The sequence below is a fragment of the Poecilia reticulata genome, chromosome 2 (assembly GCF_904066995.2).
Source record: "Poecilia reticulata chromosome 2, P_reticulata-male-v2, whole genome shotgun sequence".
Classification (NCBI taxonomy): domain Eukaryota; kingdom Metazoa; phylum Chordata; class Actinopteri; order Cyprinodontiformes; family Poeciliidae; genus Poecilia; species Poecilia reticulata.
This window is the reverse complement of record NC_088831.1, coordinates 5418477-5443166: the sequence shown is the minus strand read 5'-3', so window position 1 is coordinate 5443166 and position 24690 is coordinate 5418477. Positions and strand designations below refer to the sequence as shown.

Sequence of the window (24690 nt, the reverse complement as noted above, 5' to 3'; positions counted from 1 at the left end):
AATATATCAATCCAAGAAACTGTTTTCTTTTTCTTGTAATGTTGTGCAGTCAGATTTAAGAGTCTCGAATTCACACCTAGGAAAGGAAAAAAAATGAAAAGAGGGGAAACTTTTTATTCAGACACAAAGAAAGCTAATGAAGAAGCTACGCAACATTCAAGGTGCACACCAGGTGCATTCAGTCAGCATCAAACAAAGCTAGATAATGAATAAAGGAGCAGATTTCAAACCGAGTACAAAACACAATGATTTCAGAGCAGTTCGTCTCTCCATGGACACAGATGGGAAATTACATATTGTCGAGCACTGCCTGATTGTTAGCTGAATCGGCCAAACTCAAGCGCCATCGCTTTCCTCGCTGTCGTAGCATCTGTTCCGCTTGATTATCTCCTCCGCTGTCAGGCCTTCTTCCTCCTCAGTCCAGACAGAAGTGTCACACCTGTCTGTGCGCTGCTCTGCTACAGAGCCAACGCCGCCGCTCTCCGTTTCTCTGTCCTCCTCCTTCTCATCTCTCATCTCTATCCCGAAATCCAAAAGGTCATCTAGCGACGACACCGAAGGCCTTCCCCCGGCAGGCTGACTGAAAATGTCGGAACCAAAATCAGATTGCAAGCCGGAGCCGCTGCCGGCGCTCAGGCCGGCAAAAATATCCTCCAGGAAGCTTGATGTGCCAATCGTTTGCTCTGTGGCCGGGTGTTTGAAAGCGAGCCCTCCCTCGGCCGCGTCGGTGAGGAGAGGCGCGTCTGTGGCTTCGGAACATTTGGCATCTGCTGGCACAAAAGCGTCATCCCTCTGTGCCAAAAGTAGCAGTTCACTTGGCATCCAGTCCGAATGGGTTTGAACATAATCTGTCGTGTTTTTCTCAAAAAGAGACAGCTCTTCCTCATTAAGGCCATGACCCAGGCTTTCTAGGTCACGGAAGGCCTGACTATTATTAGCGTTATTGTTATTATTGGAATTTCCATTTAGCTCCTGTGCTGCCGCTGCCTCCTCGTCTATTAGCGTGACCTTTACTGCCTCCCCGTTGTTCAAGTTGTCATTATTTCCCTTATCTGCCTCCTCCCGGTCCTCCTTTTTAAAAGCCGTGCTTTCCACCTGCCCGTCATGTCCATTCACTTTCACTTCCTCCATCTTCTCTGCACTTTTCTCTTCGTTTGCCTCCAGCACCTCTACGCTGCCCCCACCTCTGCTGACATTCTCTTTGTTTTCTCCTTTCTTCCCCACTCCGACGCGCACTTCAAAGTCCATTTCCGAGCCCACTTGAGCCGCAGTATCAGAGTCGCCATTTGATTCCTCACTCTCTGGAGTGTGAGCATTAGGCACTGGCTCCACGGGGTTGCTGACGGCAGAGCTCGGAACGTCTAAAACTGGAGGAGACTCTACTTTCGCACTGTCACCTTTGGCTTCCTGGCTTCCATTTTGTTCTTGAACAGCAGTCTCGTTTAATGAAGGCTTTGTAGGTTGATTTGAGAGGGAGTTTTCTTGGTGTGACGCATCGGGAGGGGGCCACGACGGCTTAACTAACTTCAGCTCCTCCTCGACAGCGAAGGATTTCTTTGGCGAGTCCACCTGTGGAGGCCAAACCACAGAAATTTTGCTGGTGGGCCTTTTGTTTTCTTCCTCTAATTTGTTGACGATCGTCTGCGTAGAAGGATACGTGGAGTCTATGGCTTTCTTCTCAGGTGTTGGTGATTTAATGGGTGAATTCATCTGGTTCTTGTTATTCCAAAGTTCTCTGTGTGGCTTTTGTCCAAATCCTTCATCATAATTTCCTTTGGACTTGAACAGTTGCTTGTAGTGTGGCTTGCAGTACATTTGTCCATGGAGAGAGGCGTAGTTGCCGAGGCTATTTAAAAAAACAGAAACAAACAAGAAAAAAGTTAAATTAGTCCAAAAAAAAGTACGGTAAAAACCCTTTTGCAATGTGAGTGTATTCTACCTTAGTTTGCCTTTGCAGTGTTCACAGCGAAAACAGTTTTTATGGAAGTTTTGTTTGTCTGCGATCAGAGACTCCATGGGGTACACTCTCTTCCGACACACCTTGCACAGTTCGGACTCTGGAACTCGAATTTTCTGCGAAGAAAAGCATAACATTTCTTGTCCAGACATGGAAATTTCTTACAAAATCATGAGTAATATTCTGGGTAGAATTTTGTAAACTTGAACTAAAAAAAAAAAAGTTCTACAAACTGAGAATGATTTCCCAAATTAAAACAGTGGCCTTGATTACAAACTCAGCTCACCTCTGAGTTTGTAATCAGAGGTGAACAATTCACAGTGTTCAGCTTCGTCAGGAGGTGGTAAGTTATTTTTTGTCATAATGTCGCATCCTCTTCTTTTCCTTCAAAACCTGACGAAGGCCTGATTGTGAGCGCCCCCCAGGGGTCAAATAATTCATCAGCAGAGACAGATAAAAACTGTTGAGCATAAATGACCTTTATAACTGTGCATATTCACGTGAATTCTCAATTCAATTAAATTTTTTTGATAATTCAAAATTCCACTGATAAGGCAAAAAAAAAAAAAAAAAGACTGAATGCTGCCCAGAATATTTCCCATTTTGGTTTTAGATTAGTTGAAATTAAAATGGAAAAACAACAACATTTTGTCAAAGCAAAGCAATTTGATTAACTAGCTGTAATTATTTCAACAGAGTTTAAGTCCTGCCTGGAGCCACAAAAAATATTAGTATCCGAATTGCAAAACATTTTATCCAGTTTCTTTCATTTCCTAAAAATGTCCAGAAGTGCTGTTACTCAATCCTGAATAAAGCTAAGCAAAAAATGTTTTCATCATGCAGTTTTCTCTTTCACTCAGAGAAATCAGCTTTGCACACTCAGGAAGGAAAGATATTAGCTGGATATGTCAGCTTCGTCGCCAGCTTCACACTTCAGAGGCATGAATAAACAGACCCAAGTGCAACCGGAGGATACAAAAAGCTGTGAAACTGCCAGTTGCCAAACCGTGAGCTACTCCAAATTAAAAAAAAGGAAAAAAAGGAATAAGAAAAACAAATGGAACAAGCAATATGAACATGGAAATAATTATTTCAAACCAATGCAACACGTCCAGTTCTTTCACACAGTGCAAGTAATGTCTCAGAAGATGTTAAACACACCAGGCCTTTTTAGTAGCGTCATGCTACACAGTTAAGATTACCCGCCACAAAGGTCTCCTGCTGGTGTGTTATAGTTTGGGAAGTTCTCTGCTCAGTGACGCTGAACCCCAGGTTCTGGAAAACTCCTTGGCTCTCAGCCCATGACTGCTGGAAGTTTTTCAGCATTTCCTCTGTGGAGGCTTCGGGTGGTACAGAGACAACATTACCCCTCACTACATCAGCGTAGGATGGAGGGTTACCGCGAGTCAGCAGGCTCCCAGAATGCGTCTCACTCCTCGTCTCTCTCGTCACGTTACCGAAGTTGTCAACACTGCAGAACTGCTCAGAGACTGAAGTTGTTTCGGTGTGACCCACTGGCTCATGTTCCCGCCTTTCTATTTGTTCTCTAAGCTCTCGGGCTGCTTGAGAACCGTGCTCTCCGGTCTCAAAGACGTCCTTTATCGCTTTGACGTTGAAAGTAGGGATTTCTTCAGTTTTCGGTGTATGCGCGTCAGCCTCTGTATCTTCAGTATCACTCCCCAGTCTCTCTGATATAACAATGGGATCTTTTCTTGCATAGATTTTTGGTTTGGGAGACTCAAATCTGTTCACTAGCTTTGATAAATCAACCCTCGGGAGATCTTCTTTCATAAGGTCTATGGTCACGGTCTCCGTGGTTTCCTCAGCATCCGGTCCCAAACGTTCAGGGATGTCAATGGGATCCTTCCTGGTGTACATTTTGTGCACTTCAGCCTTCTGCGCCTCCTCAAAGAAAGACTTTTTGTCCTTCACCGTCATCATGGAATCCACCATCTCTGTAACATCCACCACTCCGTGCTCGCTTCCGTCAACACCGGTCGTCATGCCACTGAACGAGGATGTGCGCTCTCTTTCAGAAACAAAGTATTCTGGTACTGGCATGGGAGGGGGTGAAGTCATCCCACGTGAAAGTTTTGAGGTTGTATCCCTCAGTTTCATGAGATTTTCGGAGCGGCTCAAAGTGGGAGATGGCGTGGCTCTGCTGAAAGTAGATGTAGGGGTGTAAGTTCTGCGAGGAGGGGGTGGTGGTGTCCCAACTGACTTGTACAGGGGAGGAGACGGGGTTACTCTGAGTGGGGAGTCTACTCTCCTTGATTCAATTGTAATAAAAGTAGGCGATGGTGTTCGAATGCTTGCTAAGGGGGAAGAAATTCTCTGATCGGTCACTTCCTGATGGACTTTGGTCTCCTGAACAGACCTTTTCTGTTTTACCACCCTTTCCATTTTGAAGGAGCCACCAATAGGCCTTGTATGTTTTCCAGCTGTCCCACAGATGATGTTCCTGTCAGGCTCAGGTGGAGATGAGGAGACTGGCGGAAGCATGGGTGGCTCTTTTTCTTCTTTAACTTCCTTTTCTACTGTTGTCAGGTTTTTCTCCAAAACTGTGAGTTTTGTCTGAATAATATGCTTCACATAAACCATCATCTCTTTCAGCTTTTTCTTGCTCTGCTGTTTAGCGAGTTCACTGAAGTTCTTTTTCTCGACCGAGCCCATTACCCATTCGGGGACTTCATCTATAAGTATCCTGATAGAGTTGGAATCTACTTTGCTCGGTGCATCTTCAAGTTCTTTTATTCTGGCAACCAGCTTCTGGTTCACAATACATTTCTCTGAATCTGTAATATCTTCAGTATGCGCTTCATCTTTACAAGATAATTTACTTATATCTTTCACCAGCACTTCCTTTGACTCATCTTTTGACTTCCCTGCCTTTACCTGCTTTTTCGTTGTCTGTGTTGCTTGTAGCTTAGCTAGCTGTTGCATGCGAGCTACCTCTTGCTTCTGAAGGTCCTGCTGTACCACTCTCTCAGTCACGACAACTTCCTTGTGTGTCTGAATGTGCTCTGTCTTCATGCTCTGCTGACTATGGGAGACAGACACAAGGTTTTGTCCTTGATGGGTTGGCACAGATGTTACCATAGCCACCAGAGGTGCTGGAACAGTAACCGATGGAGACGACTTTACGTCGGTTTCACTTTTTGCCAGTTGCTTTCCCTTCTTTGTGTGTGCCTTCACTTCAACCTTCAAAGGTGGCGGCACTTGATTTTTATTCTCTTTAACTTCTGTTTTCATCTCAGTTCTTGCTGAGGTAAGCTGGTTGCTTTCCAAATGCACTTTTGATTCAGCACTCTCTGACACCTGACTTTTCTCTCTCTGTGAATGAGTTTCACTTTTCATTATTTCTTTTTGCCCCAAACTGTCAGACTTCTCATCTGTCTTCTCTGTTGGCATTTTAAATGTTTTTACTTTGAAACTGGGAGTTACCTTTGGAATTTTAGTTGGCAGAGAGGGACTCATTTTTACCTCCTGTGTCAGAGCCACATTGATATTCTTTACATCCTCTGTTTTCAATGTGACCGCAGCCCGGCTTTGAAGATTTGCATTATCCTGGACAGTGTTCTGTGAGGCAGTGATAGACTTGGTGCTGGATTTCTTAATAAACTGCTGCTGCTCTGCGACTGAGACAGCGACTATGTTGGAACGGGACTGGATTTCTTTTTCTGAGGCCTCGTGATGAGACCGAGGCACATCAGATGAGGTGAGGGCTTTTTCAGAGGCTTCAGTGCTGGATACTTGCTTTTTATCTAAGAACGCATTTGAAGATCCAAGGGTTGACTTTTTATTTATTACTGAGATTGACGCTTTGCTCAAAGGGATTTGGGAAGGTGTTTTCTTGACAGGTGAATCTTGTGCCTTTATTTCCTCCTCATTCTTAGCTTTTGTTATCTCCAAAGTCTCTTCTTTTTTGCCACTCTCTGCCGCAGAAAGTTCTGCACTGGCTGCTGAGGATTGTATATTAATTTGTGGTGAAGTTGGAGTCAAGACTTTAATCTTTTCTTCTTCCTCTTTCTCTCTTTGCAGGCGGTACCTTTCCTCTGCAAGCATGAGAGGGGTTTTAAATTTCCGAGCATATGGTCGGTCCGTTGGGGCTGGAGCAGGGTCTGGAGGTGGAGGCAGTTTGAGGGGAGGGACAAACACTTTTTTGGGTGGCTGTGGACTTTGTTTTTGATCTGGTTTTACAACTGGAATGTTTGAAATTCTTGTCGATGACACCACAGCTGTTTTAGACTTATTCCATGCCTCGGTCTGTTGGATTGCTTCCTGTTTCACCTGTTGAACTTTAACCTCCTCTTTACGGACAGTTGACACTGCTGTTTCTTGACCGGGAGGAAGCTGGGGGGAAGGTGGTGGAGGCGTTGGCTGTTTTTTCTGCCACTTGGGTCTGAGCTGTGTGGGCTGCTTTGGTGGTTGTGGCTGCTTGGGGATTTTAAATAAAGGCTTTTCAATTGGCTTCCCTTGTTTTGCGGGAGGAAGTTGAGGCATTGCATTAAGCTCTTGCTGTGATGGAGGAGGAGGAAGAAAATCTTGGCCTCCTACAGAAGATGGTGCTGGTGGAGGGGGAGGTGGTGGGAAAAATTCAGGCTCAGACTTCATGCATTCCACAGGAGGTGGAGGCGGTGGGGGCGGAGGTGGCAGGTCACTGTCTTGCCTCATGATATGAGGCCTAGAACTGGACAACGTCGGGCTCTCCGTCACTGGTGATGGTGGCGGAGGGAGGGAGAGCTCAGACTCTGATGGTGGAGGTGGGGACGTGGGGGGTGGGGGGAAGTGAATCTCTGGTTTTGACTTTTTAATGACGCCCTTCGCTTTCATGTCCAGATTTCGGTGATCACTCTTCAGATTTCTGAAATTCTGCTTTTGTCCCAGAGCCTTGTTCTCCATGTGCCTTTGTGATGTTTGCTCTGACACCGTTACGTTTTGTTTATGCACAACAGTCTTCTCAGTCACCGAAGTCTGCACCTGTTTGATTGTTTTTGTCTCACACATTTGTTTGTTTGAAATATTCATCTGTGTTGTGTTTTGCACCTCTTTCATCACAGTCACATCCGCAGCTTTATTCTCTGTTTGATCATTAATAGTCTTCTGCGTATTCTTTATCATAATAGGCTTAGGAGCTTGTATTTTGTGTGGGGGCAGCACTTTGTCTTTCTGTTCTTTTATGCTCTTCTGATGAGAGGCCCCAGCAGGATTGTCTGTTTTGACTACAGCAACAGAGTGGTCCTCTTGGGTTATTACCTGCGTTTTCAGCGATTTGCTTTCATGGTGCCTCTGTGTGTGCCTCTGTGACTCACTGCTCTGAGAGAGGTTTTTCACAGTGGGGGTTGGAGTGAGAACAACATTCTCACTCATGGCTTCATGTGAGCTTTCATGCTCCGCTAGCTTTACACTTGATGGATTTTTCACGGGCCCTTTCGCTTTCTTGGCAGAATGCATACGCTTCTTGTTTGAATACTGTTTCCTTTGCATCAGGGACTTTATTGCCCCTTGAACGTCACCTTTAACAACTTCTTCTTTTTCCAAATGCGCCGCCTCCTGGCCTTCATAAAGAGATTTTATGGATGTTTTGACGTCTCCTTCGATGCTTCCTCTACGTTGCATTTTTGGAGAGGTGGTTGGCTCAAGCAAAAGCTGAATGGTGGCTTTAACGTCCCCTTGTTTGCTTACTTGGTGCTGGTAGGTCTTTTTCTCACTTGATGCCTCATGCAAATTTTGTATGGCAGTAAAAATGTCTCCTTTAACTATCTCCTCTTTCTCCAACTCTTTAACAGCTTGCTTAGCCTCCTCTAGGGATTTGAGGGTTACTCGTATGTTGCCAGGAACTAAATCGTCAACTGTTGCTTCCGTTTTTGAGGTTGCAGATTTCTCCAGTGATTCAAGAGCACCTCTTATGTCACCTTTGATAATTTTAGGCTTTTCCAGTTCTTTGGCTTGACTCTTGGCCTCCTCAAGAGATTTCAAAGTGTTGGGAATATCTCCCTTTACCACCTCCTCTTTCTCTACAACCACTTTCTGGTTGATGGCTTGGGTCAATAAATCAAGAGTTGCATTAAGATCACCCTTAACAATGTCCTTTCCCTCTAGGTTTTTGTAGGCATCAGTGGGCTCCGTCATGAATACCTTAACAATGCTATGAACATCACCTGGCACTATGTCATCTTCAGCCACAGTGCGGCCAATCTGCTGCTGATTCTTCCGCAACAAGAGTTTGGTCTCTTCGATATCGCCACCAATGATACTCTCCTTCTGCACCTCTTTGTGAACCTCATCAGACTCAGATTTCAGCTGTTTGAGGTAGTCCAAAGCTCCAGACTCGATGCATGTTGTGTAAAAGCTAACATTACCCCTTTCAGTGTCCCCAATCCTTATCCTTTTAGAGTCCTCTTCTCCTGAGTTGGACAGAAGACGCTGAAGGGCTTTGCTGACATTACCTTGAATTATATCCTCTTTCTCCATACTAGATCGCTCCACTTTATTTAGTAGAGAATAGATTGTCATCTTTATGTCTCCTTTTTCGTCTTCTTGAATAAGGATTCCATGCTTAGAGGAGCCTTCATTCTTCAGTAGGTTGCCTATCGCCTCTTGGATGTCACCTCGAATAACTGCCTCTTTCTGAACACTTGTTCCCCTCTCCTGGTTAAACAGCTGTTTCACTGTGGTGTTGATGTCTCCTCGCTCCTCTTTATCAATAGTTATGACCCTTTCAGTCGTCTCTGTGCGATTCAGTAGGTTCATCATTATATTGCTTAGATCTCCTTTAATGATCTCCTCCTTTTGAATTTGAGGAACCTCCTGGTTCATGAGTTTGTACTTGGCCATGCGGACATCTCCGATTTCATCTGCCTCAATGAGGATCCCCTGGGAGTTCACCATTTTCTGACAGTAAAGTTCTTCAAGTGTCTCCTTTATGCTCTTACCAATTATTTCGGTCTTTTCCATGCTGCTTTCGTTGAATTCATGAAATGGTGTTGTTTCGAACAGCCACGTAGTCGTCTTCACATCTGCCTGTGGGATTTCCTCCTTTATCACAGCAGGCTCTGTGACATCAGTTTCTTTTATTCTGTCTAGGGGTTGCCTCTCAAAGAGCCACACAGACTGTTTAACATCCCCTTTCATCACTTCCTCCTTTGTCACCCTCTCCATTGCATCGTACTCTTCGCTATCACCGCGGATCTCGTCGATTGTGCGGGTTTCAAACATCCATGTTGCAGATCTGACATCGCCTTTCTGAATTTCACTCACACTTACAGTTCTAATGTACTTTTGAGACATCTCATCCGTCTCAAATCGCTGCTTGTTTGTCTTTACATCGCCCCCTTGGATATCCGCCACTGTTTTCGATCGTACTTTTATCTCCTCAGTAATTTCATCCAGGGGTTGTGTCTCAAATTTCCACCTAGCAGAGCTAACGTCTCCCTTATTAATGCCTTCCTCCGTCACTGCTTTAATAACATATACCTCCTCCGAATCTCTAATTGAATCCAAGGGTTTTGTCTCAAACAGCCATCGAGCCCCCACCACGTCTCCTCTTATGATTTCCTCTTTAGTTACAGTCGTGACTTCATGATAATGGCCCTCCTTATCACGAATGGCATACAGCGGCTGGGTTTCAAACATCATAGAGTAATTTTTCACGTCTCCTTTTTTAATTTCATCTCCAAAGATACTAGTGAGTTTTGAAATATTTGTCTCTGCCGACTCATCTTTGATTTGATCCAGAGAGTACGTCTCAAAAATGAAGCGGCCCTTGTCCACATCACCTCCCTGAACATCGGTTATGGTGCGGATCTCCCTCGCCTTTGTGCTGTCGTCACATATAGCATCGATTGGCTGGTTCTCAAACTTCCAGGTGCAGTTGACCACGTTTCCTCTTTGGATGTCCTCGGCCTGCTGCTTCTTCAGCTTCAGCATAATTTCCTCTGACGTAGAGCTCATAATGTCAGAGGAACGATTCTCAAAGATGTATTTCATTCTGGAGACATCACCAGACTGGATGTTGATTTCTGTGACCCTCCTGAAAGAACTGCTGTCCTCACCCGTGATGTTTTCCAGGTTCTCGGTTTCAAAGAGGAAGCGAGCCATTTGAACATCTTTACCTTGAATGTCCTCCTGCTTTACAGTGCAGGTTTTCAGAATTGTCTCGGCTTCTGATTCTGAGTGATCGCGAATGTTGTCAAGTGTCTGGGTCTCAAAGAGCCATGTGCATGTTTTCACATCCCCTTTTTGCACTTCCTCCACTCCTGCCTCACTTTTTTCCACCTTTTCATACAGAACATCCATCGGCTGGGTCTCAAAGAGCCATCTGCATGTTTTTACATCCCCTTTCTCAATTTTAATATCTTCCTTAGTCTTATGTTCTTGATCCTCAAAATTACTGAAAAATTTTATAGCATCGAGTGGCTGAGTTTCGAACAACCACTTGGCTGTTTTGACATCCCCAGATTCAATCTCCTGCTTGGAAATCCCTTTTATTATCTGGAACTTATTGATACTTTCATCAAATTCATCGATTGGACGTGTTTCAAACATCCACCTGCAGCTGCGCACATCTCCCTTCACAATTTCCTCGCGCCTTACGGTTCTCACCTCATGGTAATGACCCGAGCTGTCCTGCATTGCATACATTGGAGTGGATTCAAACAGCACTCTGTTGGACTTAACTGACCCACTTGGGACACCTTCTACCTGGATTTTCTGTGTCCCTTCACATTTACTTAAATCTAAGGTTTCAAACCTCTCTTTGTAGTTTGTCACGTCTCCTTTGTCAAGGGCTTCAATGTTCACAGTTCTTGTAATCTCCTTTTTTTCCTCCCGTATGCTCTCCAGTGGCTGGCTTTCAAAGACCCACTTCTGATGTCTCACATCACCCTTCTCTTCCTCGGAGGCAGTCACCTTCTTAAGTTTTCCGACTTCGGTTAGTTCTTTCAGGTTTTCCATGGGTACCGTTTCAAATCGATGTTTGGTTGACTGAACATTTCCTCCTACAATCTCCTCTGGGGTCAAAGGTCGAGCGTTGGCATTATCTTTCAGTGTATCCATAGGCTGAGTCTCAAAAACAAGACAGTGTCTCTTAACATCTGCTCCAATTATTTGTTCCTTCTGAGTTCTTGAAGTTTCCCATTCCTCATCCTTAATAGTGTCAAGAGTCTTTGTCTCAAAAAGCCATCTGCCTTTGTTCACGCCACCTTGCGTATTGTCCTCCATGGAAATACCACATATCAGCTTTACTTTTGCAGGATCTTTGTTGATCATATCCAGAGGCTGGGTTTCAAACATCCACCGCGATGTCATAACATCTCCTTTCTCAGTCTCCTCCCGCCGGATGGTAGTAATTTCCAACATTTCACCAGAATCCCCCCTGATGACGCACATGGGCTGCGTCTCGAACATACGAGTGGTTGTCTTCACGTCCCCCTTTACCTCTTCCAGCTCAGACTTCAGGTTCAAGAAGTGACTCTCCTCAATGGTTTCTGTTTTACCCAGAGAATCCAGATGCTGCGTCTCAAAGAGGTACCTGGCAGTTTTCACATCTCCGCCAGTGATGTCTTTGGTGACCACACACTCGTTCTCCTGCTCTTCCTGGTGGATCTTATTCAGGCAGTCCAGGGGCTGAGTTTCAAAAAGCCAGGTTGCAGTACGAACGTCTCCTCGTGCGAGTTCTGCCTGCTTCTGCGACTGTTGGGTTGCATCTTCAGTCTCTGCCCCTAGAGCATCTATGGGTTGAGTCTCAAACATCCACGCTGTGTATCTGACGTCTTTGCCTGCAATAATTTCCTGCTGGGCAATATTTCTTCCCTCACTTTTATCTGGGGAGTCATCTTTGATCGTATCAAGTGGCTTGTTTTCGAACATCCACCGCATTGATTGCACTTCCCCTTTGAGGATTTCTTCCCACTCCAGGTATTCTCTGTCGGGACTTGAGCATTCACTGGAGCTGCTGCCGTCGTTTTCAAACATATAGCATGTCTGCTGGACGTCACCTACCGTTTCCTTGCTTTCCAAAGCTGCCTTTTCTGCCTCCGTAAGCTGACTCATGAAGTCTTCCTCAAGGTTCTTACGTACTTCTGGATGTATGTGCTTGTAGAGGCGTTTCAGCTCAGCCATGCTTTTGTGTTTGAAGTACTGCTTCTTGTCAAGGGTAAACTTTTGTTGGTATCCTTTTTCCTGGGACTGAGAGGAGAGGCTATGTTCTTGTGCTACCTGGATTAAGTTTGCAGGTGGAGGGGGGAATTGTTCTGTTGCCTCATACGTCACCGATGAGGTTGATGCAACTGCAGAAGCAGTTTTTGCAGTAGAAGACGAGTCATAACTAGTTACAGTTGACGTTTTGGATGACTGGTGTAGTGGGGCCCACTGAAACTGGTTGAAATCAACATCAACCTGTGGTTCATAAGTTATTTTATTTACGGAGAGAGGGACAGTAGAAGGATAAGAAAGTGGTTAGAGAGGATTTTTTTTGTCTTCAAGTGATATAAAACACAGAGAAAATGACAAACGATTAAAAACTACTTGATACAACTATCAAAAAAGCAAGCAGACATACAGTGCTACAATTGATTTAAGAATGAATAAATACAGTACTCATGTCACTTGAAATTTTACACAATTTGTCATGCTAAAGCCTAAAAATCCAATGTATTTTATTGGGGGTTTATGTGATACACTACAATAAAGAAGAGAAAATAACTGCAAGGAAAATGATAAAACTACTCACAAACTAAAACCTGAAAAGTGGTTTCGCTTCTAGCAGGAGAATCCGACCAGAGGGAGCTACAGTGGTCGGTTCAAATTGAAAAAATGAAACTTTGTAATTTTTTTATTTAAAAAAATGTATAACAGTGACGTGCGGTCAGGGGAGGCAGAGCCTCACCTGTCATCATGGGAAAATAGTATATAATAATAAAATCATTTATATTGCTATTTTCACCCTGTGGTTTGTACTATAAAGTAACTATTTTTTACTTAGCTTAACCAATTCTGATGATTTTTTCTTCAAAATCGCTGGATTTTCGCATTTTCCCATTTAAATGTTCAGAAGCAAAGCCGGTGAGGCAGCAGTGAGAAGAACCTCACCTGGGATTGCGCAACCTCTCACTAACTGCACTGGCTGAGATTCTATGGGAGTAGTCTGTACGCCGGCAATAAAATGGCTAAAAAACATTTAATATATGGACTGATTTTCTATAATTTACCTTATGTATATAATGTAAAGTGTTTTTCATTGTCACCAACTGTGTGTGTATCGTGTTTTGTGTGCAGAGGAGCGACCAGAAACGGCAGAGAACAGACTCGAGGTGAGGCAGGCAGTTCTCTTGCCTCATGGCAGGGGGCGCTCATGATCCCAGATATTGTGACTCCACAAATGCAGAGTAAGACACAGTGAGCTAGCCATGGAACTAGCCATACAGTAAATAAGTAAAGTACAGCGATATATTTGTTTTCTCCTCTCTTCCAACGTTAACATGAAAGACTACATTTCTACACTTAAACGGTTTTCTAAAGTGGATTTTCAATTGAAGCAGGAGATAATAACTAAAGGAAGACCAACACTGGAGCTGAAAGTTTTACTTTGAGACAGTTTGAGGATTCTTAAACGGAGTAGAAAAATAGACTTTTCCAAACAGTGTTTGGAGAAAAAAAATCAGACCCGACTTTGTGCAACGAACTTTTCTCCGCTGCTCACAAAAAATGATCTGTTCATTGCTCTTTTAATTCTGCATAATAGACTTAGTAAAAGCGGGAGAAGGGGGCGGGGGGGTGTAGGGGTTAATATTTGCCGTGAAAATAGCTGATAAAGCCTCCAAGTAGTTGTGAAGCATTTTGCGCTTACGTCACTATGACGTCACCGCGACTAGTCGTCATCGACTCGACTATTATCATGATGTAGTCGACCTTAAAAAATATGTAGTCGTTCAACCCCTAGCAACAAGTCTGCGTGTAGATCGGCGGATACAGAGCAAGAAAGTGTTTTCTCGCTCTTTCCCTTTGCTGTGGATCATAGCACGAAATTAATACCTACATTTCTAAGTTTCACTGAGTTAACGCGGTTATGGATGACATGTAAAAGATGAGTCTTTTTGCCCCACAGCGTTGTATACCTGCGCGAAATTTCCGTAGGTCCAATAACATGCATGGTGTCCATGTAAGTCGTAAGTCAGTGCCTCACCAGCAACGAATCTCACCGCACGTCACTGATGTATAATATATTAATATTATTAACATTATTATTAGTAATACATTGGTATTACTAATAACATACACCTATATTCATAGCAATATATGTGTAATGTTTCCATTACATCTATAGAATTTAAATTATTTTAAATATGCATAGCATAAACTGCATTATAATGTATTTTCACATTTACTCTTCACAATGAAAGCAACAGACCGATTCGTTGTGATTAAACTGGAGAAAAGTTATATATGAAAACATAATCTCTGCATGTTTGAAAAACAGTTTGAACACAATTTAGCTGAAGTTAAGTCTGGAATTGCTGAGTTTACACACAGCATCTGCTTCTGAAGGAACTGTGGTGCTAAAAAAATAAGATGAACTCTGAAATGTTTGGGCTTGTTTAGAGAGGGAAATTCATTTCCGGAGAGGCCTCAATGGAACGAGGCGCTGTGAGGAACACAGATCGTTGTGACAATAACAGTAAGTCTATGCAAGCTGTTCAATTCTGAAATCTGAACCCTGCCCAGAAGTATGAAAGAACAAGGCAGAAGTTATTTGCTTGGAGGAAAAAAAATAGTTAAATTACTGTTTAACAAATAACTATGCAAAGTTTTCGCTTTGGGGTGAAGAATTCTGATCGGTGCAAGAACATCAGTGGTCTAGATCAAGTCATAGTCGTGTCAGAATGATTACAGTGAGGTATAGATGTGAAATTAAGTGGAAATCTGTTGTGAGAATTAATATTTATACTTCCTTTGCCTCACAATTCTGCACTTTTTTATGTTGAACACATAAAATCCCAATAAAATGCATTGAAATTAAAAAGTGTAAACATCCAAGAGGTGTGAATGCTTATGCTAAACACTTTAAATTCCCCTACTTTCAATCTGTCAGGTATTTTAAGTGATACTAAAAATAATGACTAAACTGCAAACCTTAACGAAAACGATTGTTTTAGTGAAAGATTTTTCTTTAACGGGGGAAGAAAATGTTCAGTTTCCATCAGACGTTATTTACTCAGTCTAATTATTTTTCCCGGTATGCACAATTTCCCTTTGGATGATTTCGTAATGCCACTTCATCTTCATGTGGATTCTCCATTAAAACAAGAAACTTATCGTCGGTTTAAATAAACAGACAGGATCATTACCTTAATTTCCTTCGCTGGTGCCGCTTCCTCGATCGTTTTTTCGTACTGTTGCTTCAAAGCCTGGGTGGAAACCTTTGGTAGGTCCTCTCCGCTGACGAGCATAACTGAATTAGACATAAGAAGAAGGCTGCCTCATTAAGTCATTCCAAGTGAGGAGGCTCAGGGGAGCAGGAAAGAGAAATAAATCATTTCATTAAAAACCTGAGTAGTTTTCATTTTCTGAAACCATGCGGCAGCGATTGCCCAATTTCCACTTTCCAATATTTTACCTCTCTGACTTTGCCCTGATTAGATTTGGCGCCACGCGCCGAATAGAGAATCATCTGCTCTCTGACTCGCTTTGAGAGCTCATCCCTTATTCAGCCCGGGGGTGCCGAACAATCATTAACATACAGGACCATAAGCAGCGCTGTGATATAAATATATATATAAAAAAAGCCCCAAATTACAATATAAAAGGCATGAGCAGAATAACCTGTTTCATCGTAATGGTTCCCATAACCCGCGGCCACGTTGTTATGGTGGACTCCTTGATCGCGGATCACCTGGGAAGGAGCGACATCAAACTGTTAGCGCTCCGACTGTGTTTCCAATCAGTCACCCGTAAATGACTAGAGATGACGTTCGTATCATAATAAGGACTGCAGGTTTTAGTGAGCTTGTAACAAATACCTCTTGTCGCGAAATGCTTGTTGCCGGAGTCGTCTCTCTGGCGCTGCTCTTCACCGTCACCTCGGAGGAACTCGACACTTCCTGTCAAACGTAGAACAACGGTGTCACTGACACAGAACAACTGGCACAAGGAAGAAGGTAAATAACGTTTAGCTGTGTGGCGCTTTTTACGGATAAAATCCCAAAGTGCTTCACGGTCAAAACATGATCACAATGATATAACTGAAAACACCTTGAAATGCTTTTAAAAAGTTTTTTTTTTTTTAAAGAAAAGTTCAACTCTCAAAATGTTTTCTTTGTCTGTGGATAATGGCGTTTTGAGAGCTTCACAATTTAAAATTTAAGAAGAGAATTTAGTCTTTCATTTAGGGCCAAATTAGCTGAGACAGTTTCTTCTACTTAATAAAATCTTCATTGAAAAGTGAGTTCTTATTTTGTCTGGCAATGTCTCAAATATGTAAAATGACTAAAAGAGAAAAATGAAATACAATAAAATACAAGAAGCACTTAAGTCTTGGATCTAACTCGAGTTTTTTTGTAACATTAATGAGAAATTGCATTTTATTTGAGAAATTGTAACCACAGTTTGAATGATTAAGACCATTAGCAACCTCTGGACTGAAGAGGAAAAGGAAGAAAAAAGTCCGCCAGAGATATTTTGGGGTACATGTATATTTTTTTGATGCCCTAAAGCTACAATTTAAGTTTTAAAAGGAGTTTTTACATTTAAAAATAGCAGGATTGATGTTGGCTCTTTAATTTGTTCAGCTAAAATGCATTTTGAACCATCTTAACTCTACTGAATTGACTTATTTAAACATTTAAACGCTCTAAAAAATTGCACGGTAGTCACCTTCAGTTCAGGTTTTGATACCAGGATGAAAGCAATTTCAAATGAGCTATTTGGAGTTATGCTCAAGTGATTAATGAAGCAAATCCTTAGCTGGATTGTGACAGTCATTAACATAGTGCCATATATTCTGTAAAAGTTTAAATACGTAAAATGAGGAATGAACACGACCGACTACACAGCCTTGAGGAACCCCACGAGACAGAAATGCAATTTTTTTACTGATGTGACCTGATTTAGACAATGAAAACAGACAAGACTAGTTTTATTTGACCAATCAGCAGAAATACCTCCCGAAGAAGTAACAGAGACAAAAAAACAAAAAAGTAAAAGCGGTGAAGATGAACACAAGGTTGAATACACAAAAGCACCCAACACTGCTTTATCACCTCCTGACTGCGAGCTGGAAGAAACAGTGGGCGGGTAAGTAATTTTTATATTGTGGGGAAGCTTAATACAATCCCCTTCTGTGGCTGCTAACAAATGCTTTTCCATTACCGCGCTGCTTCCAAAGGGAGCTGCTAAGTTTGAATTCTGCCAAAGGAGGATTTCAGCGTTGGGGGGGAAAAACAGCAGTGGATTACGAAAAAAAAACGGCACAAAACCGAATCAGACGTTTGCTCCTTTGAGATTCATGCAATTTGAAGGAGATGAAAGAGAAATGTATTTCCGCTTGTATGAACGCTGTTAACATGAAAGATACATGGAGGGTCGGTGGGGGTGGGGGTGGGGGTGGGGGCGGGGGCGGGGGATGTCCTGTTCTCCTCAAACCACTGGCACCGCATTTCGTTTCCATCCTGCTGTAAAACAGAGGCTGGATGTCACACCTGTGGAAAGGCGCTTCCAAGTTGCTGCGAAAGAAGCAGCGAGTTGATCAAACGAGTTCTGACGGTTCACCTCGTGGACCCTGATGTAAAATTCACGATTCAGCAAAGGTTCTTTTTGCACTCGACGAATCAGGTCTGCCTCTTCGCCTGAATAAGCAAATGGGGGGAACTGGCCTTACTACACTACAAAAAAAAAAGAAATAAAAATCTGGCTGCAGCCCAGCGCCGCCGCTGACGAGTTCTGGCATGATGCTCACACACAGGATGACAGATGCACACAGACGAGCAAGTTCAAGGTGCCCTCTTTGAGTCGATCCGCTGGAAAGGCCTCCGCCACACCAGCCGAGATTTGTTAATAAAGAGCAGAATGTAAATCGTTCATATCTCTCGCTTTTAAACAGAGAAAGGACAGCAGCGATCTGTCTTTCTTGTTTTCTTCGCTTGAAAGAGGGGGGAGAAAAATTGCCCCACTTTCGCCTGCAATCATCAAAACACAATTTGCTGTTTATGGAAATGCTGGAGGCTTTGCATCATGTAATAATATCACATATTCAGGATCTCAAAGTCTATCCATCGCTGTTAGAATGTCAGGTTCTCATAAGATATGAGACGACTTTATCCAACTTTGATGTGATCCGATTTTTGCGCACGAGAACTGGGAACAAAGTCAAATTAAGCAACCCTGAAACTTCCCTGTTACATTTTGATTTCAATTTAGCATGCAGTCTTTTTGTGTGTTTACACTTGCCTTCACTTATAGAAAATCTGAAGAAAATCTGATCTATGTGCATTCAAAGGTATCAGTGAGGATCAGTCAGTGATTGAAACTGTCCGGAATTGAATAATCAATTTAATCAATTACTCTACTCTGACTAAAAGGCAGTTCTGAGGCTGATTTGCAAGAATTTTTAAGATTTCATAAAACTCAAAAACTCTGGAAGATCTGAAGCAGATGTCTGCTGTAGGTTGGCTAATCATGGGAATCACAGTGCTTACAAATCCCTTCTATTCTGCCTGTCACTCTGTCATCTTGTCTTTTTTTCCCCACATAGTAACCAAAATGTTGCCTCAAATGTTTTCAAAGTGGTGGAGTTTTCTTTATCTATATGTAAAGTTTCACTCACACCGTTTCCTGTTGTGGAATGGAAGATAACGTATCTAGAAACACATTTTACGAGGGTCTAAACATGAATAAATGAACCGCATTTTATGCTACATCACAGTGTGACGTAAAGGAGGAATAATAACTGTTTTGTGTAATAATGCATGCATTTTAGGATGAGAGGTGAACATTTTGCTGTCATGCGGCAACTGTATAGCACCAGCATAAATATTTAGTGTCTCGAAGTTGTGAATTGTCAAGTGATTTCTGGACGCAACGACCTCGTTGCAACAAAACCGTCCTACGATTACGAAACACAAACGCAGAGATGGAAGATGGTTCAAATCTCACCTGGACTGTTCTCTTCTGAACATGGTACTGGGTGACGGTGGACTGGGAGGACGAAGAGCTAAACTCGTGGCTCTCAAACTGCCTCTTCACAGTAGCCAGACCGCCAGGCAGTGAGCAGGCCTCAGACTCGTCCATCACCTATCAGCAGACGCAGACACCAGGAGTTACCCACAAAAACAGAGTTATAACCAACAGTCTGAGTTACCTCCAATTGTTTTCTGGTTTTCCAATTTTTGTCCCACTTTAATGTTTCAGATCAGAGCTAAATAAGATATTTTTTACACATTGAAAGGTTGATTTGGATAGCTCCCCCACCCCCGTTGATAAATCGTTTAAGCGTTTTGTAGTTGCTTTGGTTACAAAAATGCAAAATGGTGAGGAGGCAAACACGTTCTGTTGATTAGATGAGGCTGTGGTATAAAACATTCAACTTCTTTCATCACCGCCTTGAATGTATATTATGACAGGGCAACATCAAAGCCTTGATCTAACAAACTGCATTAAAAATTAGCTTAACCTAAACTATGACAGGCTTTCATTTTTAATAGATTTACTTTATCAACATTATTTCCGCACCAGAGGAACACGGGAGAATAACCTTTGCTAAATTATTCATTTTACAGCACGAAAATGTTTTAAAACGCCTCATTTTAGTTTAGTAAAACTAAAATGATATATCATATATATCATGATACATATGATAGTATAGCATATCATATGTAGGATAAAGCCAGGAAATGTGAAAACTTTGTAAGGAAGGCGTTCGAGGCAGAGAGCTGAAGACAACTTTGGTATGGAAGAAGAAATCCTTTCCCCATGTGACTTGGGCAATAATGGACTCTATTTTATACAATAATCTCCTTTTGGTATAGTCAATTACAGCCCTAATAAAAGATTTATGTGCAGGCTTCTGCATATGGCATAAGGAAAGTGTAATATACATGAGACTTTCTATGAAACGTCTCACCTCTTTATGAATATATTTGTGAATTAATACACGGTTTATATATTTTTTCAGACATCTAAGTGTCGTTTTTTTATACAAAGAAACAAAAGCGACTTCTTTATTTGTGCATTACAGCAGAGCGGAGGTGTTACAAAGCAGGGTGTCCGTGTTATAAATGTTTTAATACAGAACGGGGGGGGGATGCTTCAGAGGAGATTACTGTCATGTACGTACTGTCACCCTTAGCATCTCTAAAAGTAGACAAGAACTTAAAAGAAGACTTGATGTGAGTCCCAGAGGAAACCTGACCCAGTTCCAGCCATTTTGTCAAGAGGAATGGGCCAAAATTCCAGCAAACTGACCCGAGAGCCAAAATGTTTGACCCAAATTGTACAAGGCAATTTTAGAAAACTTGCTGATGAAATTCTCTCAATCTTCTCTCAATCTTTACTGTGGCATTTAGTAAGTAAAAAATTATTTTTGATAGTCACGACTGACCTAAATCAGGAAACGTTTAGTCCAACTTAATGTCACCTTGTGAAAAAAGAATTAGAAGTTTATTTTAACACAGATCCTCCATGCACTAAAGCAGAAGTAAAGAATAAAAGCCCCTAAATATGGACTTTTTGTGCAGAATATTATATATATTTGTGCTGCTTATCAATATTAACAGAGAAAAATTAGAGTTACTGGTGAAAGAAAGTTATTTTTATTCTAGCTGTCACAGGATATGGATTTCCAACATCAGAATTAGTCTTTCTTGTAATTTAGCCAGCTGACTGGATTATAAATAGCAATAAATATTTGAGCCTTTAACTGTTCATAGACATTTCTTGGAACTCCACTTTAGAAGTCCTGAACTACTCTTCTAATGGAAAATTCATGAATTAATAACCCAATTTTTTGTTTTTCCTACTCACTCGATTAACAGAAACATTAGATTAATTAGAATGAACTTGTCCTCTACTGCACGTTAATATAAACATGCTAATCAACAGCGCTGCCATATTTAGAGATGCAGAATATTACACTCATATGTGCAGACAGCAGTTGTTTTCGGTAGAAAGCATAAATCCAAAGACATTCTACTTTCCTGACCCCCACTAGTGTTCACATGTACCCCTCGAACCCCCCTCAGACACATATAGATTACCAACATCAACACTCAGCTGTCTGTAGGCTCCACATGCTTTAAAGTTAAGCTCAGCTGAGGCCGTGGCGGTAGCAGCGCCACCACTCTAACGTCCCCTACCAGCAATTCAGAGAGCGTTTATCAGCGACTCCTTCCAGAAGATGATTCCCAGAAGGGCAGAGCTTATCTGCTCAGTTTAAATTTACAAGTGCATTGGATTTCTGGGCTGTTATTTAAACTATCCTTTTTGCGCAATAGGCATTTAATAAAAGCAACAAGTCACTCGAGGAGGAAGTTTTAGATGATACTTTGTGTGCCATGGCTGGATCTGCTCTTTAAACTGTGTCTTCTATTTGCAGTGTTAGCATTAGCAGAAATAGCTCTTACAAGACACCTGCGCAACCCAGCAGTGGTGCTAACTAAAATGTTAGCTGTGCTAGCCCTGAAGCGTTAATTGTAAACATTAGTGCCACTAACCCTAAAACACTACATTAGCACGGTATTTAGCAGAAGCTAATACTTCAGTTTAAATTACATGGGCTCTTCAAAGACTGCTTTCCTCACTCACCAGTTTAATGTTGACATTATCGTTTACATGTTCTATAATGACCTGAAATATTATATATCTATCTTGTACTCTAATGTCCATGTTTTGTTCTTGTATGTTTCTTGTTTGAAATAAAGCTAAAAATAGAAAGACAGAGAGAGAGAGAGAGAGAGAGAGAGAGAGAGAGAGAGAGAGAGAGAGAGATAACATGGGGACAGGAAATAGAACTGCTGCACCGACTTCAAAATAAAAGCATGAATATAAACATCAAACTGATTGAAGAATTGTCAAGTCAATGACCAAAACTTCAACACAGATGTCAAGACTCAAAATTTACAATCCACAAAGATTAATTTAGGGGCAGCTACGTATACAAAGTGTTTTCAAAGTTGGCTAAATGAAAAATTAGCTCTGAAATTAGCATATTAGCAGATTAGCAGATGTGTGCCCACCACAGCCATAGACATGAATACGTAGACGCCTCATGGAGCGCTAAGTCGTACGTAAAAGCGTCCGCCATCTTCTATGTGGCAGCAGGGCGATCAGAGCTCCTTAAGTTCTGTGCTATGTGGACTTGTTTCAACCGTTTTACCAAACAAACTGGATTCATTAGGATTACCTTCCTCAGGTAAGGATGAAAGATCAGAATTACTTGACTTTGCAGCCAGAAATTCGCTTCTAAACAACCCGAAAATATTTCCTATGTAGCTAAATTGGCCCGAAATAACCGCTGATTGTTAGCATAGCAGCTAACGTTTTCGTACTGTTTTCTAATGAGAGAGAGCTGATGAGAAACCGGTGTTAGAGGGGAAGTTGATTAAAGACCAGGGGATTTAGTGAGGAAAGATCAGTCAGGATCAGAGCTGGAGCTGCTGTTCTTCAGTCTGTTTCCAGCTCAGCTTCACCATGTCGGTATTTAGCTATAAAGATGCTACGAGTCAGAGCCCAACATGCTGAAAATGTCTTTTTCTGAATGTGAAGGAAACATATACCGTAGGTATTTATACATACGGTATAAATACATATCGTATATCGTATGTATTTCGTATATCATATGTATTTTCTATTTCACTTTTGGATAATTTCTCTTTTATCCTTGGCTTTAGCCTGTGAACCAGGACGTCTCAGAAGTCATTGAGTTCTCCCAGTGTGACCAGCAGACTGAAGCCTGTGGCCAGTGTTCCCAGTATAATAAATACATGTTTTATTCTTTCACTTTTTGTGTATTTTTAAATATCTCAACCTGAAGTATTAGTGTAATAATGTAGCTTTTGTAATGAAATAAAAATAATTTTCTCTGTTAGAATTATTTTCACTCTTTGCTGTCAATAGCAGAGTTGACATACTGTAATAAATATTTATTCTCTGGAAAAAAGTAAGAAAAATATGTAATTTAATGTTTGACAATGATTGATTTATAAATCAAAAGTCATTTCTCAATAACGTATAAAAAATAAATACAGGAAAATTATTTGTTTCTTGTCTTGAAATGTTAAATGTACATAAAATTATAGAATTATGTAAATATATTCTTTAATAAAACACTGTAAAAGTGTCTGTTCATCAATTTCAATATAAAAATTATCAGAATCATTTCTATCAAATAAAACATTGTGCTCTTTATTCAGAAATGCCCCAAAACAATTAAATAATCACATCAAAAGTTAGAAACGCTCTCTTTAGTAATTTCTTTGATTACCAAAGCTATTAATGTGTGTGAGAAAATGTGTCAATGACAGGAATTAATTTAAAATACTTTGTAGAACGGCACTTTCTGAAGTTCGGTCCATTCACTTGTCTTACTGGCACATATTCCACATTCAATATGGCGGACGCTGCGCCGTATCGCAGCAAGGGGCCGGCCCGCTCCATGAGGTGTCTACGTATTAATGTCTATGACCACAGCAACCCACTTTTCTTTACAATGTCTAAATTCATTCAGAATATTCAGAACATATTTTATTTTGAAAGTTCAGAAAATTCAAATTTATTTACATTTCTAGACTTTAAAATCCCAATCAACAGGACTTTAGAGGTATTTTATAGTTTACAAGTCCAGGAAACAGCAGCTGCCTCCAAAAATTTGGAAGGTCGACATCTATAAACATACCTGTGAGGTCAGATGATACTTTATAATCATCAGATCAACAGACACAGGAAGTTTTGAAGGGGAACTACTAGATGCTTCCTTTTACATGTTGTTGAAGCTAATGCAACGGCTCGGCAAAAACACTTAAGCTGGGTTATAAAACCAAAAGCAAAAGTTTTCTTCAAAGAAAAACTTAAATTCAGAAAAGTGTGGCCTTATTTTTGCCTGACCTTGTCGGCTCGTGTTGTAGAATTATTACGGGTTTAGAGCACGGAGGCTCTGCAAAGTCACCGAGGATTATTTTCTCGTCCTTGATGATAAATAATGACGTCGATATTCAGAATTTTATTTTCCACTGTTTGTGCGCTCAGATGAAGGGGAAATAACGGGTGAAGTTCTGCTTTTATTGAAATGGGGGGGAGGACTGACTTTCAAAATTTCTCAGAAACAGAAAGAATAAAGTGGCTTAACAGCACGAACTGCCAAGTTACAGTTCAGAAATACGTTTATCCACTTCCTCCTTAAAATAATCGACATCTGGAACCTTCCAGGCTATTATCTTGCTAAGAGTGGATTCCATGTTTCTAACTAAAACGATGTTCTTGAAACTTCTAACCTCGTCCATCGGGGGGTTTAAAACGAAGCAGCGAGGAGACCAGGGAAGGTAAAAAAAAACCATACGCAATAACAAACACTAAATCCCTGCTCTGTCGAGAAATATGCGTTTTACTCCAAGTAATTTGTTTTTAGTGAGCGCCAATTAAATCCTGTGCAACAAGTTGTGTTTTGAAAATGCTTCATTATGCTTTGGCGTCACTGGATCAATATTCATTGTGCGAGTTTGTGCAGTTTATCTCGTGGAGATTAAACG

General features: G+C 41.5%; 1 protein-coding gene across 5 annotated transcripts in view; it reads right to left on the bottom strand.

The window, feature by feature from the left end:
- Nucleotides 1–1709: 1709 nt before the first annotated feature.
- Nucleotides 1710–24690, bottom strand: part of xirp2a (xin actin binding repeat containing 2a) — an 82951-nt gene continuing 59970 nt past the window's right edge. For all 5 annotated transcript variants that reach the window (XM_081615691.1, XM_008425151.3, XM_008425161.2 and 2 more), the window contains 7 exons: nt 19106–19243; nt 15976–16056; nt 15779–15848; nt 15304–15407; nt 3160–12355; nt 1940–2073; nt 1710–1846 (listed from right to left, as the gene is read on the bottom strand). In XM_081615691.1, coding sequence (XP_081471817.1) covers nt 1979–2073; nt 3160–12355; nt 15304–15407; nt 15779–15848; nt 15976–16056; nt 19106–19243 — 9684 coding nt within the window. In that variant the 3' untranslated portion in view covers nt 1710–1846; nt 1940–1978. The remainder of the gene's footprint in view (nt 1847–1939; nt 2074–3159; nt 12356–15303; nt 15408–15778; nt 15849–15975; nt 16057–19105; nt 19244–24690) is intronic.